The sequence below is a fragment of the Dipteris shenzhenensis genome, chromosome 6, assembly GCF_047967505.1.
Source record: "Dipteris shenzhenensis isolate YYH24624 ecotype China chromosome 6, Dip_SZ_1.0, whole genome shotgun sequence".
Classification (NCBI taxonomy): Eukaryota; Viridiplantae; Streptophyta; class Polypodiopsida; order Gleicheniales; family Dipteridaceae; genus Dipteris; species Dipteris shenzhenensis.
The window spans coordinates 51,301,679-51,322,928 of record NC_141601.1 but is presented as its reverse complement, the minus strand read 5'-3'; the positions used below and the strand labels follow the sequence as shown (position 1 = coordinate 51,322,928).

At 44.0% G+C, this 21,250-nt stretch overlaps 1 protein-coding gene across 1 annotated transcript in view; it reads left to right on the top strand.

Moving 5' to 3' along the window:
• Positions 1 to 1,159: 1,159 nt before the first annotated feature.
• LOC147901312 (N-terminal nucleophile aminohydrolases (Ntn hydrolases) superfamily protein) overlaps positions 1,160 to 21,250 on the top strand; it is a 32,393-nt gene continuing 12,302 nt past the window's right edge. The window contains exons 1-6 of the mRNA XM_087376073.1: positions 1,160 to 1,413; positions 1,566 to 1,725; positions 2,037 to 2,101; positions 2,454 to 2,840; positions 2,956 to 3,014; positions 12,546 to 12,650. Of these exons, the coding sequence (XP_087232199.1) occupies positions 1,339 to 1,413; positions 1,566 to 1,725; positions 2,037 to 2,101; positions 2,454 to 2,840; positions 2,956 to 3,014; positions 12,546 to 12,650 (851 nt within the window). The 5' untranslated portion in view covers positions 1,160 to 1,338. The remainder of the gene's footprint in view (positions 1,414 to 1,565; positions 1,726 to 2,036; positions 2,102 to 2,453; positions 2,841 to 2,955; positions 3,015 to 12,545; positions 12,651 to 21,250) is intronic.

Here is a 21,250-nt window from a genome sequence, read left to right as displayed (position 1 = left end):
TGTGCAAGGAAAAACATGAGAGAAGCTTCTCTAATTTTGAGGCTTTTCTTGGAGCTTAAAAGTGTCCAAATTCGACTAAATACAAAGGTTGTGGACAAACCAACCACCCACACTTGGACAAAAGGGGTGTCGCCAGTGTGCAATTTTGATTTGATTTGCAAAAAGGAGCAGGGGTAGCATCAACCCCCCATCGATACCCCACCCATCCATAATATGTGTTGACAAGGGAGTTTGAACTCACCCACTCACCAATTGAAAACTTGCTTCTTCTACACCATATGGGCCATCTGCACCGGTTATTAATGCTTAAAGATAACCAGTCCACTCAGTGTGTAAGCACACATTGCCCACCTCTTCTTTCCAATGGGTGGGTACTGGGCGGTGCACATAGTGGCCTTCAATATGGAGCCTTATCCTAATGAAAGAAGGATTAATGTTAAGTGCACTTTTACATGTGCATCTCTTAGGGGGTTTCAAAACCTTTGGCCTGTGGATCGGTTGTGAAGCTCTGCACCACCGAAAACTCATGCCGATCGTTTAGGGTTTCATAATTGGTTGCTCATGCTGCATAAGAAACTAAGCTGGCAATACCAAGTGGGGAACAAAACTCATGAGTCTGCCTGTGAGAGCCTTCGACAAAATGGACGAATGAGCAATGGATTCGACATCGGGCACTTGTACCTATTTGGCCTGTGTGAAAGCTATCACGGATGGAAGGACTTGTTTCACGAACTTTCTGGTGGACAAGCAGCTCCGTGGAGTGGGCATTCGGTGGATTGTTGTGAAACTTGCCTTAGGCTGTAGCACCCCTCTAAGGCTGTTTATAGATTGAATGATGCCGTCATTGAGCGGCCATGGGGGAGTGGGGTTTCTAGGTGGGCGACTGACCCATTACACATTGAAGCAGCTTCAGACGTGTCTTCTTAAAGGGATGCCACCTCCTGGGGATACAGGGTAAATTAGCCAATGGGTGACCAACCCATTACACACTGAACGCCTAATGGCCAATTTTTATACAGTCTGCCAGCATTTGGCGGTCGCTGGAGTCTGAACAGCCTAAGAGCAGCTTCTTGTGTGTTGCTGGAGATGGAGGGGGCTAGGGGGACGAAATTGTGGCCAAAAACGCTTTGTACTAATGGAAAGCTCCATCAATATAATGGTTATGGTTATAAGGAGCCCTGCTCTACTCAAAGGAACAAACTCCACGTAGACTCGTTTTTGGCTCCCCAGAATTTCGGAGCTTGCAGCAGCAGCAACAACAACAACAACAACAATGCAATGGCACCGATGATGCTCCTCTGAGAATTCGACCACAATTTCGGAGCTCGCAACGATGCAATGGCAGCGATGATGCCCCTTCAATGGCGGCATCTCATTTTGCTGCATCTGTTTCTCCTCTCTTCCGTCTCTCATGTACTCTTTCTTGTCGTATTTTGATAAAATTTGCGTTCCACGACGCTTTTTCTTGTCGCATTCTCGCTCTGATGAACCGTTTTGTTGCTAAGGCCTATGCCACTAAGTATAAGCAAGGGGTGAAGTTGATCCGTTCCCGCGTGCCTGTTCAGTCTTCGTTGGATGTGGCGACTACACCCATCGTTGTAAGCACTTGGCCTTTTAAGGATGCAGTCCGTGCAGCGTGGAGTGCAGTGCAGCAAGGCATGTCAGCTGTGGATGCAGTCGTAGAGGGTTGCTCAGCTTGCGAAGCGCTGCAATGTGATGGTACTGGTAATGAGGATTCCTAACCCCCCCCCCCCCCTCTCTGTCTCTGTCTGTCTCTCTACACGATCGTGACCTTTCACGTCTGAGGAAAAGCCAGCGTCATCACTATATCACTGAAACTTGTACATATCATTGCTCGGACCCCAGTAATCCTCCATTTCATCAATATTATTGTTCATTATCTGAGCGGAAGCCACTAAGTTCAAAGGAGCCAGCAGCTTTGTGCTCTACACGTCAAAAGATCGTACAGAATGGATAATCGCACGGAAGTGGAATTAATCACCGGTTGATAATGATATGTTTTGCATGCACTGCAGTGGGATTTGGAGGAAGTCCCGATGAAAACGGAGAGACAACTCTCGATGCAATGATAATGGATGGGGTAAGATTCTTTTGAGGAGCTAAGAGTTACATTGTTTGAGACATTCACTGCATCTTCTCGGCATCTGTGTTAGTGCCTATATATTGGTTGTGGTTGCATCGAGTGTGACAATGCCATATTAATTAGATCTGCTAGCTTTCATCCAGAGAATTGAAACACACCTTAGTCGAGCATAGAAACGTGGGCACGTCCGCACTTATGGTCTGCGGTCTTGATGGTAAAGGTCATGGTTTGAAAGCTTAGTAAGTGGAGATCAGAGTGTTTTGTTGTGTTTCTGACGCTAAGGTGTTTGAACTAAACCTTGCCTTTTGTCAATATATGTATAATTATTTCCATCTCAATAAACTGCTAGACTACAATGGATGTCGGAGCTGTGGGAGCCTTGAGATTTGTGAAAGATGCCATCAAGACTGCAAAGCTTGTGCTGGAGCATACTGAACACACTTTGCTGGTTGGAGATCAAGCCTCAGCGTTTGCAATATCCCTAGGACTCAGTGGGCCTGCCAGTCTTAGTACTAACGCATCATTGGAAAAATGGTTGAAATGGCATGAAAGTGGTTGCCAACCCAATTTCTGGCGGAATGTGAGCCCCAACAGTCAGATGTCATGTGGGCCCTATAATACGAGCAATCTGTTTTTGCCAAATATATCTATAAACACAGGGGTCTGTTCACAGGATGACAGTAAGAGAATCAATCGTTTCAATCATGACACTATATCCATGGCAGTAATTGATCAGGTAAAGTATTCTAGCCCAATTTCTGTACCCAAATCATGTATGGTTACCATACATAAATCCTCCTCACCTACCCTATGATGGCACCTAACACTACTTGCCACCCTTATGGATTCAGAAAGGAAGGATTGCTGCTGGAACTTCTACAAATGGAGCAACTTATAAGATCCCTGGCAGGTACTCTTCTTCACTTTTCTCTCTCGTTGCATCAAGGGAGGAGATTGAGGACTCCATATCTGATTGTGATTTGGTTTATTTGAGCAGGGCAGTTATTTGGTTTTCAATGTGATTTGTATTTTTTGAGGACGTTTTGTAAAGACCATTGTGCTGACAAATTTTTTTTTTGCGAGGAAAAAGTAAAACCTAATTAAAAGAAAAAAGTACTATCGAAAAGGATAAGCACTCTCCTATCCCAGGAGAACTAAAAGGCTCAGGAGTTGAGAACTTCTGCCAGAGGACCAAAGTATTTTCTAGATCTACTAAAATACTGAATGATCTTTGGAAGCTCATCCAAAATTCTCTCTCCAAGAGTTTGCCTTCCCCACCCCTTTTTAAAAACCAACTCATTTCTGAACTGTCAAAATGTGCATTAATACCAGCGCTCGGATCAGCTGCCAGTGACCATACAGCACATCATTTAACTTTCCTTTGTCTCCCAGTAATGCTATTCTCCAGGACAGTTTCACTGAAATTGGATGACTTTCCAGCCATTTGATAACACTGTGCCAGCTTTCTTCGGGTTCCATGTTCCATTTAGATAGCCTTGCTCTGACTGGCAGTTTAGAGACTTGTACTCTCCATAGGAGGAAATTCAACTTAGTTGACAGGGTGGCATTCCATACCATTAGCAGCCTGCCCCTCCAACCTGCAATATATTCAACAGGGGCATACATCTTCCATAGTTTGCAAACTCAATAGAAAGAGAAATTCTTTTGCCATTCCTCCCTCCGTCAGAATCCACTTCCCTAAAATCGTTAAGTGTGCATTTTGAGCAGAGGTTTACCCTTAGCAGAAATAAACCCCTCAAAAGAGACCTCCCTTCTAAAAGAGCCGCTTCTAGGCCAACCATCCCTTATCATGCTCTTTCTCTCTGCTTGAAACTCGGAAAGTATTAGCAAGTTGATCCACATGAAGCCACCTACCTGAGCCTGGATACCAGATTTGCCTAAAGGTCTTTAACCCTTTAGCATAGAGCTTCTGAACTAGCCTTGGGTGGCTCTTGAACACGGCCTGCCCATCATTAAGCCATCTTGATAACCTAAAGATCCATCTCCATATAAGGATCTCCTACCTTCCCATTGACAACCTTTCACTGTGGATTTCCAAACCTGAATCAAATTATTAACTCAGATTGCAGGATTTTCAGAGGCACATTTGCAAGCAAAAGTTCCTGCCAAGGCTCACTTAAGCCACAAGGCCCATTCATACAAATCCAGTTCCTGGCTAGAACAGCCCAAGGCTGGTCACATCCTGCCCCTGCCTAGCAGCCCCAGTACCAGCTCGTGTCAACAGCAACAGCAGCGTCAGCAGCAGCAGTTCATCCCGAACCCAGGTCGCTCAGGAGCAGGCAGCCTTCTTTTCGCACATGATCAGCTTATGAGAGGTACAAGAGCAACCTATCTTCAGCCTCCAGGCTGAGCTGAGCCCTGGGCTTAGTCTGGGGTGTTAGAGATAGCAAGAGGGCCCCCAGTTATTCACAGGCCATCATGGAGTCCCCCAAGGTGAAGACCTTTGTTTCAATCCCTATCAGAAAACCCCCCTACTCCAACATCGCAGCAACACCCAGCCCATACACATTGCATTACAAGCGGAGGGTAGGCTCAGACCCACAGGAGCAGATATATTTTTTACAGTAGGAAGTAAGGGAGCTTAGACTTATGGTTGCAGCTCTTTGGAAGAAAGTGAAGGAGATGGAGAACAATGGCAAACAAGACATCATATAGGAAGTACTACAGATACACATGGAGCAGAACCTGCACCACAGTTGGTCCATGACATGGCTACCAATGAGGTGAAATAGATCAAAGAGGAAATCTCAGCAACAATGGACAGCAAAATCAACAAAAGTGAAGTATATGGAGAGGTGCAGGAACAAGAAAAGAGGGCGGCTAATGCTCGATGTCTACGCATTGGAGGATTACCTGAAGATTGTCATGAAGGGAGCCTGGCAGAAAATATCATAGCAGCAACCCCTCAGATTGAATGGGACCTGAAGGATATAACCACTGTAGCTCCTATTGGGACACAAGCTAAAGTGGTACTCAATGACAGGAAAGCAAGATTCAAGAAACAAATAAGTTGAGAGGCACCAGGTATGGATATCAGAGGAGCTCACCCCGATTCAGCTCAAGATGTGAAGCCCATAGAATTGGACAAAGTGAAGGACGCTCGTAGAGAAGGGAAATGGGTTGTCTACAAAGACGGAAAAGCACTTATCAAAGATTTTAAATCCAAACCCAAGGACTCTCAGTCTTAAATTGATGTAACACAGGCTGCATATCTCACCTAGTATAATGTAGCTTATCTATAATAACTTTGGAAGTGGTTATATGCACTCCCAAGAGACTCTCAGTCTATAACTGATGTTTTGTGTTTACCCTTTTGGTGTGTGTCCTTTAATATATCTTTCTTTCTTTCTCAACAACCACTTAGTGCAGAGGACTTGGCATTTATATTTCATCTTCTCAAGTCCCAAACCTCCTTGAGATCTCGATGACGACAGTAAGTTCCATGAACAGGCATGCCATTGCTCTCTCCAAATAAAGTCACACATCGCTTTGTCCAGCCTTCGGAGAGTATTTGTCAGAGAATGGGAATACTGTTAAAACATAGACTGCGAAAGAAGCCATTATGTTCTTGACAAGTGTAATTCTGCCTAGCAGAAACAACTTCTTATTTTTCCATTTGTCAAATTTATCAGCAAATTTCAAAGTGCATTACTCGAATTTGTCTTTCAATGACACACCCACTCTGACTGGGCGTCCCAAGTATCTGAGAATCCGCCCCGGTTTGATCCAATTAAAGCCAAAGCCTTCAGTCCATTCAGGCGGGTCCTCCCAACCAAGCATTACTGCGGTGGTTTTAAGATCATTAACTTTGGAATCTGACACACAAGCAAAGGCATCAACAGCCTTAAGATACTGCTTAATATTTCTCTCAGAAGCTGCAAGAAAAGTGTTATCATCTGCAAAAAACTGTGAGCAAAAGGTGTCTCCATTTGGAAGTTTCAAGCCTCTTAGACTGCCCCAACTAAGATGAACATCATGTTGGCACAGTACTGGCTCCGTTGTGATTGCAAAGAAAAGGGGTGCCAGAGGGCATCCCTGCCTTATTGACCTGTGAAGGGCAAATTCCTGATACAAGTAACCATTTAAAGACAATTGAGCCGAAACATTACTCATCAGCATACGAGTCATGCTGCAGAACCCTTCTCCAAATCCGAGCGTCTGTATGGTCATTAAAATGAATTGCCAGCTCACTCTATCGTAAACTTTCTCCAGGTCTAGATTCAACATGACGAACTTTTCATTCTGAAAGATAACAAAGTCGATTGCCAACAATTTGTTAAGAATAGCATCGTGAATGTTTCTCCCTTGAACAAAACCATATTGCCTAGGATGGATCACTCTGCCCAAAATGAATTTAATTCTATTTGCCATGGCTTTTGCCAATATCTTGTACACACAATCCAGCAAAGAAATTGGTCTCCATTGATTCAATTACGTCTATTGTGAGACTTAGGAATTAATCTGATCACACCAACATTGCAACTCCTAGGGAGCTTCCCCCTTTGAATGCACTGATTAATAAGAGCAGTTAAGTGACCCTGCATACGTCCCAGTAGTGTTGATATACCTCAATGGGAAAGCCAATCAGTCCCCCGGAGCTTTCCCTTTGTCCATCTGCATTACAGTGAATTTGATTTCTGTATCTGAGAAAGGTCTCTGCAATAGCATTGCTTCGTGAGTCATAACCATTCTTTGTAACCCCCTCATGAAGTCTTCCATCCTTTCTTTATAGTCAGAAGGCATCTGTGGCTTAGAACCGGCTATACTAGCGAGATACTACACAAAGACTTTCGCAATATTATCTTCCCCAGTTCCTAAGTTCCCACTGTCATCGGTGATCACGGCAATATGCTCTTTATGTAAACAAACCCACTTTGTAAAATTCAAACTAAAGGAGGTTTCATCTTTAACATTCAATCTTATCTGCTTAATTTTGTCAATCTTGACTAAATGAGAATGACAAAATTCATTCTTACAACAAAGGGCTTTTTGTCGAAAATATTTGGTAAATTTAAGCCAAAGAATATGCAGATTACTTGTCGATTCGCAACCCACAAGGATATATTACCACATACAAACATCTGGCATGAAATGTATCAAATACTAACCCTTTTTTCTGACAAGTCCGTGCCAAAATATCTGCAAGCGTCACTTTGTGTCTGTAAGGACAAGCTGCTTCTGCAGAGGACAATTTGACAGCCTTTTTGAACAAATGATGATCCTGTTTTACCAAGATGATCTACTTGTGTGACGATCCAATTTGCCACAAATGATCTGCTTGTGCGAAGTAGATATTGCACCACACAATACACATTGTGCCATTTAATAGCTTTGTTTTGCTTGCTGTGAGGATTCCTTCACTATCGAGAAGCCACACTAGTTGTCAAGTTGAAAATCAGTTCATGCTGCACTTCAACGATGTATATGCATTTATCCTCCAAACATTTGCCTGATTGAGACTGCAAATCACTGACGATTGCAGTCGTCACGGACTACCACGAAGGATTGCTCCGTCAAGAATCAACAAAGTATCACATGCACCCATCAACCAGATTGAAGCCTTGATCAAATGCTCAAAAAGTCATTTTTGTGTCATGATCATGAGTTATCAAAATCTTACACTTATGGATGGTTGGATGAATGTAAATTTCTGGAAGGGTATGCCTTTTTGATGGGTTTACCATTAGTCGCAAGAGCTACAATAAGAGCCATGACTCTTCCAAAAGAGGTATACACTTATGAAGAGGACACTTCTATTTATTACATTGTCATCGAAAGTTGCACCCTTCACCAAAGGTATACACATCTTTTCGTGTGTGGTTCTTCCTTTGTGTATAAGAAAGGCCTCATTGTACTGATCATACACTTCAGACATTTTATGCAATACAGATATTTTTGTTCTCTGCTATCATGAAAGCTTCTTCCCATATTGTCACAAGAGCTACAATCAAGAGTCATAACTCCTCCAAAAAGGCATACAATTATGAAGAGGACACTTCTATTTATTCTATATAAGGGAGGCCTCATTGTATGGATCATACACTTCAGACATTTTATGCAATACATGTATTCTTGTTCTCTGCTATCATTAGAGTCTTCTTGCTGCTTCTTCGCTCAATAATGATATTAGATTACTAGGATTTATTGCAGTGGTATTTTAGTAAAACTTGCTCTTGCTTATAGGAAATGCCCCTTACCTTCTAACTGCACTTGATACTAACCCATGCAGGTGTCCACGCATTTGTACATGGAAGAGATGGAGAGGAGCAGTGGTAAAATTTTTACCCATGCCCCACATGATTCCATAGTGACCTCTCCATACCGTCATGTCACCAGATCACATAAATGGCATGACAATACTTATGTTCCTTTGTGTACTTGGGCTGTCCCACCTCACAGGACGGACATGAGACACATACATCTTTAGAGGTGTGTCCCCTCATGAAAGGGTGCTGTCTTTTTGTGTATGAAGAGGCATGTCCCTTATCATGGGGTGAATCCCTAAAATGAAGGGGTGTGATCCTTTACAAAAGGGTGTGTCTCTTGGGTAAACGGGTGCGACTTTTCACAATGGGCGATGGGTCACATCCCTTTTTGACCAAAGGGTGCCAAGCACCAACCCTATATGAAGGCATACGTGGGCAGTCCAAAGGACACCCACCCCTTCACCAAAGGGCATAAGACCATTGATCAAAGGGCACACCCTTTTTAAAGGTTCTATTCTCATGGTCTACTCCCACTACTGAAGCAATTTGTGTTTCGAATTTACTCTATTTCTAATGGCTTCATGGCATGCCCATTCCCAACTTCATTTAGGGATGCAGGTTGGATGGTACCAACTGTCCACTGTAGAAGTTGAAGATTCAAAGCCATTGAATGGCCAAGACTTGGAAGATCTCCAGAGGATTAAAGGTAGGATGACAGATTAGGTGATCTTATCTTGTGGAGAGGCCCTTAAAAGCATGGACCCTTCTAAAGGACGACTATGAGGCAAGCAGCTGGATATTAATACTAACCTTCAAAACTGGTCATTTACGATGAGGATGGAGGAAGGGTACATGGTGCAGGACCACAAGTCAAGGTCATTACAACGTGCCATATAGGGGTATAAATGCTTTGGCGTGTACTTCCACGAAGCTTCAATGGTTCATTACCAGTGTGACGACTGTAGATTGTCAAAGCTGCTGACTTTTGAGGAGATTAAGGGAATGCTATTCCAAGAAGAGGCAAGGGCAAAGATATTTGATGGAGAAGATGATAAGGCCTTTGTTCATGGAGTAGCAAGGGCAAGGGCAAGGGCAAGGGTAGGCTTTGGCAAGGGCAAGCCCAAGGAGAACAATGAATCGTTAAGATGGTGAAAAGGCTTCAAGCAATGGAGACAAGAAAAAGAAGAAAGGTTTCTATTGCAATAAGCCTAGACATTTTGAAGACAAACCAAGAGAAGGAAGGGATGAGACAAACCCCCAACGGAGATTCAAACTCATGTGAATCTGGTAGTAATCAAAGATCTCTTTCTGAGCTTGTGAAGTTTTCGTCCAAGTTGCGGCCTGCTGGTATTGTGATAATTCTTTCTATCTTAAATGGTGCGTTGCCCTATCAGCTAGATTTAGATTTAGATGCTCGTTGAGGAGAGACTAAAATGAAAATGTTTAGACTTCACAAGCAGTTGTAGCTTGAATGAAGAGATTTTGGACTACCTTTTGATTAGCCTTCTCCTTTAGTGCTAGCCTTCATCATGGCTGAGTCTGCCCTTCACCTCCGGAGTGCCGACAGAAACTCAGTACAAAGACTTTGTATAAATGGATGCTCAAGTATGTGTGGGTGTGTGGATTTGTATGTGTGAGAGCATATTTTTATACTATGATCTACACCCACTGTTGGGCGCTGATGACGTCAGTGGGGATGTCATAGTAGCTAGTCCCTGCTATGCATGATGGAGTTTATGGTTTTCAACCTTGTGAGTGACTCTCATGAGATTGAAACTGCACTATGTTGTGTTTTTAGAGGATGAGTTTGGGAATGTTCCTGGATTCATCTAGGTATATGCTTCTGCCGTATTAGCAGACATGCAAATTTCACCTTGTGAAGTTTTCGTCCAAGTTGCGGCCTGCTGGTATTGTGATAATTCTTTCTATCTTAAATGGTGCGTTGCCCTATCAGCTAGATTTAGATTTAGATGCTCGTTGAGGAGAGACTAAAATGAAAATGTTTAGACTTCACAAGCAGTTGTAGCTTGAATGAAGAGATTTTGGACTACCTTTTGATTAGCCTTCTCCTTTAGTGCTAGCCTTCATCATGGCTGAGTCTGCCCTTCACCTCCGGAGTGCCGACAGAAACTCAGTACAAAGACTTTGTATAAATGGATGCTCAAGTATGTGTGGGTGTGTGGATTTGTATGTGTGAGAGCATATTTTTATACTATGGTCTACACCCACTGTTGGGCGCTGATGACGTCAATGGGGATGTCATAGTAGCTAGTCCCTGCTATGCATGATGGAGTTTATGGTTTTCAACCTTGTGAGTGACTCTCATGAGATTGAAACTGCACTATGTTGTGTTTTTAGAGGATGAGTTTGGGAATGTTCCTGGATTCATCTAGGTATATCTCTTTCTGAGCGGTTGAGTATTGTGATAAGCATGCAGCCTCTTGTGGACAGGAAGCTTGGATTTCAAACAGTGGTGTTTTCTCCCAGCTTGTCCAACAAGAGGCAGTGGTTCAGCATTTTGGAACTTGCACGTCCAGACTCAAACCGTGACAGTGGGGGACATCAGAAGCTGTCCAATCAATGGAATATCTAAGGCAATATCCAGTAGCTCAGGATATATGGAGAAGCACGCTCAAAATCATAGTTGACTTCGATATGCATCACTTGTTTGCACATGGGGTGTACGCTCAAAATCATAGCTTGACTTATGCACCGCTCAGGATATCTGGAGAAGTACGCTCAAAATCATACCTTGACTTCGGTATGCACCGCTGATGTGGACATGGGGCATGGTAGATAGGGGGTACCCAAGCCTTTGAGTTTGAGGAAGAGGGAGGTTTCCTAACATATATGGTGAGTAGGGACTCAATGATTTGTCGGGAGATCACTGGGAGCACATTGATCCCCACACAGAGGGCTTTTGTCTGCCGCAGGATGATGTCTAGGAGACAGTGGCCAGCACACCTCCACCTTATTGAATTTCTCAATGGACATTGTTTACGACTTCGGACTAGTGCCACGGAGGTTTTGAGAGAGCCTTAGAGCATGTTAATGCTTTTTGGCAAGGCTTGGCATGCAGGCAATCCTCTCAGATTGAGGAATCCCTAGGTTGTGAAGTGCTGCACAGTGGCTAGTAGCACCTTATATATTGCCTCAGAATTCCTAGATCATGCAGTCCCTTATAATGGCTATTAGCACCTTACCTTAGGCAGTAAGCTGGAACCATGGGAGGCAGACCTCAAACATTTTTTTGTCGGCGCTTTCAATGAAAATTTTCAAGCATTTTATAAGAGGTTCTCTTTTCTGGGGAGAAATATGACAACTCTGCATGAACATTGTTAAAACACCAACTTTGAGAACTGGGACCTAGATTTTAGCACTCACCCCCTCCACAACCCCTTGTAGGGCAGTCTGACATTGCAAGAAAAGAGACATGTTAACAATACCTTCTTTTTAACCGCATGCTAGAAGAATAATGTCTTCGAATGAACAATACACCTTTCCATTTGTCACGATTGCAAAGACTCCTTATACTTACTGAAAGTATAGACAAACACCTGGCTTGCCAACCAGATATCAAGGAGCATTTCCTCTCTTGTTTGTCCATCCATGTGCATCCTGCAGCCCTCACTGCCCATTTGAAGGAGAGTACAGTGCTACACAAATAGCTAAAAACCTACATGTTCTAATTCTCTCAGGCTGACCAGCATTCTACTCCACGTCACAACAGCATGCACACCTGCAAACTGATTTTTTGTGTGCTCCTTCTGGCTTATTTCATCTGGCATCATTGCTGGTACACTGCATATAGATATCTTGACAGCTGGTTATCTTGGCAGCTCCTTCACGACATGCTTTTGGGCTTCCGTCTATTGGGAAATCAATTGAAATCCTTACAAATACAACATGCACTAGAGAAATCTGCAAATTCAGTATGCTATCATATTATTGCTCCCCTCCCTTGCCCACAGAATGACCAAACCTTGTTCTTGTCCACAAGATAAATTTTATACTGGTCACTAGGATTCAATAATATGCATCGCACAGATGATCTAAAAAAAGAATGGAGCATAGTTTGCTATTGCCTTTGCCTTTTGTATGTTGTTCTTTAACAGCCGTCAGTACCATTAGATGATAGGTCCATTGTCTTCAATAAAATTCGTTCTCGTGCTTGAAGTTTCAGTGTTAAAATTATTTTTTTGAAATTTTTGCAGAGTGGGGGATGGCCCTATTGTAGGGGCTTCAGCATATGCAGACCAGGAAGTAGGTGCTTGCGGTGCTACTGGTGATGGAGATGTGATGATGCGTTTCTTGCCTTGGTAAGATAAATAATTCATAAGGTTTGCAGACATGTAATCATTATATAGGGTTTTACTTGCGTTTCTTGCCTTGGTAAGATAAAACATTCATAAGGTTTGTAGACATGTAATCATGTTATTGAAGGTACGAGTCGAAGAGAGAGAGAGAGTGCAGGTACAAGACGAGTCGAAAGAGAAGTCACGTCAAACTTAGATAAGGTTGAAAAACACAAGTACAAAGTACTTGTACCTAGGCCTAGGACTAAGTGTCCTAGGTGTCACATAGGACTAAGTGTCCTATGTGGCATAGAAGTTACTAACACTATAAGTGCCTACACTTATGCCTACAAGGCACATACCATGGCCTATAGGGCATCACTAGAACCACCAAAAGATGGCCTACAAACCCCCCTCCATGGGATGGGCTGAAGTACTATGGAAACGTCTCAGAATACCTAGTAGTTTCTGGTCATGGTGGCACATGTTCATCCAAAAGGATATAGCCACCTATGAATGTACAAGGAATGTCAGATCATGTAACAAAGGGAACCAAGTGTAAAGCCTGTCGGAAGACTTCGAACTTGGGACGAGGAAGTGCCTTTGTAAACATATCTGCGATGTTGTCCTCTGTGGGAAGATAGGACAACTCTATGTCTCCTGCTGACAACCGCTCCCGAATATAATGATAGTGAACTTCAATATGCTTGGTACGCGCATGAAACACTGGGTGACGCGCAATGGCCAAAGCACTCTGGCTGTCAATGTAGACAATAGTGGAGGATGTCTGGCAAATACCAAGATCTGTAAGTAACTGTCGAAGCCAAACACACTCTACTGTAGCGGTGAAGGCTGCCCTGTACTCAGCCTCACAACTAGACGTGGCAACTGTCGGTTGCTTCTTGCTGAGCGAAGAAATACATGAATTGCCAAGCAAAAAATAATTGCCAGTATGTGACACTTTGGTGTCGGAACATCCTGCCCAGTCACTATCCGTGTAAGCATGCATGGTAAGTGAACCCTGATCACCATAGAAGAGGGCTAAATCCTGAGTGCCTCTGAGATATCTGAAGACTCTCTTCACTGCCTGCCAATGCTGTGAACTGGGCATGTGCATGAATCTGCTGAGCTGAGATACTGCATACTGCAAGTCAGGTCTGGTGTGACATAAATAAATAAGGCATCCAACAGCTTGCTGATAAAGAGTGATATCACATGGTGGGCTCCCATCATGAGCTGAGAATTTGAAGCCAGGGTCCACTGGAGTAGAGATTGGCTTGCAATCCTCAAACTGAAAACGATCAAGGAGCTGTCCAAAATACTTGGACTGAGACATCATGATACCCCCCTCAACATGAGAAAACTGAATGCCCAAATAATAATGGAGCTGTCCCATGTCTGACATGTCAAAAATCTGCTGCAAATCAGCCTTAAAAGCTGCAATTTGCTGAGTATCTGGGCCCGTGATAAGCATATCATCCACATATAAAATCAGCACTAAAAAATCAGATCCACTCCCACGGAAATAAAGAGTGGGTTCTGTGGGACTATTATGAAAACCAAGGGATAGTAAGTGTGCATGAATTTTGGCATACCATGCCCTGGGTGCCTGCCTCAAACCATAAAGGGCTTTTCTAAGCCGGCATACCTTATTTTCAGAATTAACAACCTCAAAGCCAGGAGGTTGTGTAAGAAATCCTAGATTTACTATATTTAGAAATGTGCTAAAGAACAGAAAGGAGACTGAGATAGCAGAGAACAAGGAATAATTGTATTGCTTGAATGTCTGTAGGGTAGATGTAGTGTGTCATCCATACAATTGGGCCTCTCTTATATAGAGAGTGAAAAGTCACACATGAAAAGGTGTGTACTCCAAAGGGTATGTGCATGAAGAGGTGTGTACCCCTTGTGAAGGGTGTGACCCTTAATGAGAGGGTACATTACAATAGAAATGTCTCTTCAATAGGATGTCTCTTGTGAAGGGTTGTGCCTCATTAGGAAGTGTCCCGTCGAAAGGGCAAGGGTTGTGCCTCTTAGGAAGTGTCCCGTCAAAAGGGCATACCTTTCCACAAGTGTCCATTTATCAAACCATCCATAAGTCTAGAAATAGAGAAAGGAATACGTCACAGATCGTGACATCCCCTCCCACTCAAAATAAGACCCTGGTGGAGATAATGAACTGATGTAGAAAATATCACTGTAAATTTTGAAAATACTGCTGTAAAATGTCAGGGTACTGCTGTAAGTCTTCATCAGACTGCCAAGTAGGGTCGGAGTCGTCCAGATCTCGCCAAAGAACAAGGAATTCCGTGATAAGTCGATGTCGAGTCTCTCGTTAGCACCATGTCACCGGTGTTAAATTCCAGGTGACGTCTATGTTTGTTGGCAGACCGTTGATACCGCTCTTGCGCTTTTCGCATATGATCCCTGACTTGCAGTAGAATGTCTTGCATTTCTTGAACCGGTTGATCAGCTAGGGCCACTCGATGTTGAAGTACAAAATTCGTTGGTACAATCGGAGTGTGTCCATAAGCTACTTGGAATGGAGTCATGCTGATGGCACTATGGAAAGAGTTATTATAAGCAAACTCAAGGAGTGGTAGATACTCTTCCCAAGCTGCTAGGCGTGACTGAACATAATGTCGAAGCATTTCTTTCAGAACTTGGTTGACTCTTTCAGTCTGGCCATCTGATTCTGGGTGGTAGGCTAAACTGAACAGTAGAGTTGTACCCAAAGATTCGAGTAGTGAAATCCAAAAGTGACTGGTAAACTTAGGATCTCTGTCGGATATGATATTCTTAGGCAATCCATGGTGTCGGAAGATGTGTTGTATGGAAAGTTTGGCTATGTCCAGAGCCTATGCACTACTTTTGCAAGCAACAAAATGTGCCATTTTGGACAATCGATCAACAATTACCATAATCTGAGTGTTACCTCTGGAGGATCGTGGTAGTGTTGTAATGAAATCCATGGAAATACTTTCCCACCTTTCAGTTGGAACTGGAAGAAGCTGAAGAAGTCCTGTTGGAAGTCGTCGGCTTGCTTTCATTTGTTGACAAGATAAGCAAGATGTAACCATTTTGATGACGTCGCTTTTCATATGAGGCCAGTAGTATGTTGCACTGAGTAACCGATAAGTCTTATTGATGCCTGGATGGGCAGCATAAGGAACTACACGATGCTCTTTTAACAAAAGACGTCGAACATCCTTGTCATGTGGTACACAGACGCAATCTTGATAATACAGAAGGTCGTCCGTATAAGAATAGGAAGAGAAAATCTTTTGTTCAGAAGTCGAAGGTTGATCTTTTGAAAGAACCTGTACTACTATGCCGAAGTCTTTATCATTGAAATACTTTCCTTTGAATGAATTCGGAACATCCACAGATAATGTAGAGATTACCATGGCTGATGCTAGAGGTAACCTGCTGAGAGCATCTGCAACTACATTGCGTAGTCCTGGAATGTACTCAATGGTCATGTGAAAGTTGGCCAGAAACTCAACCTAGCGTGCTTGTCGAGCGTTCATGACTGGCTGAGTAAAGATATACTTTAGAGAGTGATGGTCTGTCTTGACCACAGAGTCAGCTCCCATGAGATAATGTTTCCAAGAGCGATAAGCATGTACAACGGCAAGAAACTCCTTATCATAAACCGGGTATCGGGTTTGGATATCAGAATGTTTATGGCTGTCAAAAGCATTAACTCTGCCTTCTTGCATCAAGACTGCTCCTATAGCGATGTCGGAAGCGTCGGTCATGACCTCAAATGGAAGGTTTGGGTCAGCAATAGCCATAACTGGTGTGGTAGTGAGCGCTTGCTTGAGTTGTTGGAAACTATACTCTGTTTCGGGAAGCCATTGAAAAACTGCTGTGCTTTTCAATAACTCAGACATAGGAGCTGCGATTTCGGAAAACTGATAGACCTTTGTATGGTAGAAGTTTGCCAATCCGAGAAAAGAGCGGACATCATGAACATTCTTAGGAGTAGGCCAGTTTCGGATTACCTCGACCTTCTTGGGATCCACAGAGATGCCTTGAGCGGAAATAACATGTCCCAAATATTCGAGTTGGGTCTTCAAGAACTCACTCTTCTCAATGTTGATGTAGAGAGAATTTGCACGGAGAACTTCAAAAACTTGGTGAAGATGTTGTTTGTGCTCATGTAGGGATCTGCTGAAAACGAGGATGTCATCGAGGTAAACGATGACGAACTTATCGAGGAAAGGCCTGAAGATGTCATTCATGAGTGTCATGAATGTGGCCGGGGCATTGTTTAACCCAAAAGGCATGACCAAACATTCATAGTGTCCGTACTTTGTTCGAAAAGCTGTCTTGTACTCATCGCCTTCTCGTATGCGAATTTGATGATAACCTGAACGAAGATCAATCTTGGAGAATTGTGTTGCGTGTAGAAGTTGATCGAAGAGGTCATCGATGCGAGGCAATGGATACTTGTTTTTGATAGTGAGCTTGTTGAGGGCTCGGTAGTCGATGCAGAGGTGCATTGACTTATTCTTTTTTTCCACAAGTAGTACAGGAGATTCGAAAGGGCTGCGACTGGGCCGAATGTGACCTTTGTCGAGTAGCTCGGTGACCTATCTTTGAATTTTCATTTTGACTGTAAGAAACCCGATAAGGAGGTTTTGACGGTGGATTACTGCCGGGAATAAGTTCGATTGGGTGATCCACTGGTCGTCGAGGTGGTAACTGCTTTGGCAATTCCTGTGGAAAAAGGTCCAGGTAGGGCTGGAAAAAAGGTTGGTTGAGGTATTCAGGAGGATCCTTTGTTGGTGTCTCCTCTACTGTCGTAACCAACAGAAGTGAAGTCTTTACTTGACGTTTATGAACCCACTTCTTTACTTGTAGGGCAGAGGCAACTGGGGTTGAAGGAGAGTCCCTAGAACCAGTTAGCTCAATAAGTTTTCCCTGGTGGACAAACTGGATAGTATGGCTGCGAATACTGATTGATGGATCATAGTCGTAGAGCCACTGTTGTCCAAGTATGACATCGTACCGAGAAAGAGGCATGATGTCGAAGTTCAACTTGTCCGTATAATGTTGGATGCGAAAAGACAAGTTTTTGATCCTGGTGTTGCACAAGAAAGTCGTTCCATTTGCGAGTTCAATCTGATAGTCCATGAGACTAGGACTGGTGGTCAACCGAAGTTTATCGACCACAGAACTGGCTAGGAAATTATGAGAGCAGCCACTGTCGATGAGGATAGTGACCGTTGTTCCATGAATCGATCCTTGAACACAAAGTACTTGAGTGGCCAGGGAAGGTTCGGGGTTGCTGGCAAGGCTCAGGTGGATGGTATTCGCCATTCGAACAGCTTTGCCTTTCTTGTCTTGTGCTGAGGTAGCATCTTCTTTTTGGGAAGTGCTAGGTTCCATATTGGAATTTTGCTTTGGTCGCTTGGGACAATCGAACCATCTATGGTCGCGTGTACAGATGGTACAAAGTCCTTTTGTGCTGGAGTTGTTTTTCTTGTCAGTGGCCGCACCTTTATGTTGGGGATGTCGGTAATGACTTTGTGAAGAAGAAGAGGCGCGATCCTTAGAGGAGTGCTTCTGTTGAAATCCAGCAAATGATTTCTGAGGCTTCTGGGGATCTTGAGACTGTCGCTGACCTTGAGTACCGAAGTTTTTTTGAAACCTGGTGTTATCTTGAGGGCGAGCACCTTTAGGAGAGTTCTGTGTGCGATTAGCACTCTGCTTCCCTGTGTTTTGGAAATCTGTAATGCGCTCTGCGTAAGCAATAGCGCCATCTGTGATGGTGATGTTTGCTTTAAGGACATCAATGCGTAACGAGGGATTTAGGCCTGAGATGAAAGCATGAAGGCGATCATCCTCAGTTAAACCATCAATCTCCAGCACCAATGTGGTGAACTGAGAGATGTAGGAAGACAGGGAACCCGTTTGCTCCAACTGTCGGAGTTTTAAACGTGCTTGGAAGTCCGCACTGGCAGGTATAAACTGCTTACAGAGCATGTGTTCAAAACGTTCCCATGTTAACACACTTTTGCCGTCCTTTAAGCGTCTTTGCCACCATAGAAAAGCTGTATCCTTGAGGAGGGAGACTGCCAAGGCGATCTTTTTGCCTTCAGTGAGGTCAACAGTATCAAAATACATGCGCATTTTTGCGAGCCATTGGTCAACTGTTCGGTGTAGGCTTCCGGAAGTTTGATGTCAAGTCTTTTAGTTTTGGAAGCTTGAAGTAAACGGTAGAGGGCACATAGTTCAATGTTTTCTACCTCTGGTGGGAATGAATCCGCATAGTCGTCTGGTTGCGTCACGTCATCCTCTGTATGTGCGGTACTTCGAGAATCTTGAAGTTGTTGAACTTTCTGGACCAAGTCGGAGATGCTGTCCTGAAGCTGGGATATTTGAAGTTGCAATAGTGATTCGCCTTGTACGTTGACTTCAGGGGTCTTTTTTGGACTTGATTCTTTGATCTCGGGAGAGGCTTCACGCGAGCATTGCGACATATCGGAGATCCGTGTGAGAAAAGCGCGAACTTGCGCTCTAGTTTGTACCATTCGTGGAAGAGGATTCGGGCTGCTCCTTGAGGTTGCTCATATTGGAGGGGGTAGGCGAAGCAGGATGGAACCACCCGTGGAAATCTGGTAAGGGAGGTCCTGTCTGAGGTAACACTGGAGATGCCAAAAGTGGTGTTACTGCTCGTGAGAGGACAGGGGTAGGTAGCAGAGTCCACGGATCTGAGAAAGGATAAGGAGCTGCTGTCGGAAATGGAGGATATCCAGGAGAGGGAGTGCCTTCAGAGTGTAAATACTGTCTTGGGGAAGGTACAACCTGTAGAGGGGGATATCTGGGAGCTGAAGGAGGTGGAGAGTACCCTGGAGATGCCGAAGGGGAGGGGTAAAATTCTCTCCAAAATGGACAGCAAACTCTTGAGGAATATCGGGTTCAGGATATCTTCGTGTCTCGTGGAACACAACATGTACTGTGCTGAGAAGTAATGTAACTGAGGTGCCTCACGCAGAAGGTAGAGGATGTGGTCCAAATCACTAGGAGAGCACGTGACACAGAAGACCCAAGATGCAAAGGCTCCGAAATGGGCTGGTTGTGCAATTTGAACACGATATTGTGTGGTAGCTGATGCCTGAGGTGTCCTTGAAATGCCGGGTGAATTACCAGGGGTTTCCATGCTTTAAGGGAGATTCCTTCATTTGCTGTAATTTGTTAATGGGAAGAGAATCCTTAAAAGCAGATTGGAAAGACTCCACCTGGCAATAATTTAATCTGCCAAATTGTTGCGTAGAAGAAGGCTGCAAATCGCTGTCCGGAGATCCATGTTGCAGTGTTTTGCGAGGAGAGATCGAGGCTTGTCCGGTCCGGGCTGTTAACAGGCGGTCTTCATTGCGCGAGGAGCTGCAACAGGTGCTGATTTGGCAGGACAAAAGATGGCGAAACAAGGGGGGGGTATCAGGCTGTCAATGGCGAAGCACATGGCAGTTCCCAGGGCTGCACTGCTCAGGAAAAAGGCAAGAGCAAAAGCTTGGCTGGCAAGGACTGCGCAGGAGGGGGGGGTCTGTGTGCAGGAGAGGCCAATGAATGCGCAGGGCTAGCGTGCTGGAGAGGCGAGGTGTAACCGTCTCTTGTTACTCGTCGTTCCTCCAAGGTAACTCTCTTATTATGACGCTGGTAATGATCACGGGCGATGGCTTTTATTTTTCCTCCCAGCCAACTCAGGGACCTGATACGTCATATATCGTTACATCCATCGTTGTTTTCCTCTTTTCCTTATCCCTGAGACCCACATTCTCCCTAGATAGTTCCTGGCCACATGTCTTCATTTTAGGCCCCTTCTTAGATGCATCCTTTTCTACCCCTCTCTTGGAGTTCATTCAAAACCAATTGCCCCTTGGCAATTTGCACATTTTGATGCACCTAGGCCCTAGCCCTATTAGAACTACCTAGTCAATGCCATTACGCCCTCACCTAGGACCTTGGCAGTTACTTCTCTTGACCATTTAATTACGCACATTAACTATTAGAAAAGTTGGTCATCTAAGAGAAAATGCCCACCGATCTATCCGAGGTCATGCTATCTCGACTAGAGCATAACATTCCTTCCCTCTTCAAGCATCAGCGTCCTCGATGATGAAATCTGGGAACGCTCTCCGCAACTGGTATACGGATTCCCAGGTAGCTTCCGATAGAGGCTGACCATGCCATGCAACCAACACCGTGGGTATCTTCCGATTTCGTATCTGCATTGTTCCTCGGTCCAGGATCCTTGTTGGTTTGCGTCTTGCAATATCCTCTATCTCCTGAAACAAAACCACACCTTCGATTAGTGAGTCACCTGTATGCAAAAATTTCTTTAAGCGCGAAACATGAAAAACCGGGTGCACCTTACACCCCTGTGGCAATTCTAATTTATAGGCTACACTGCCTATTCTCTTTAGAATTAACCACGGCCCACAGTATCGAGGTGATAACTTAGCACACTCTCTTGAAGTCAACGACTTCGAGTACGAAGGAATTCTGAGAAAAACTTTTTCTCCTTCTTCAAATACTCTTATAGACCGATTTTCATTCGCATACACCTTGGCTCTATCCATAGCCTGGCGGATATTAGCTCTCGCAAGTGCTAG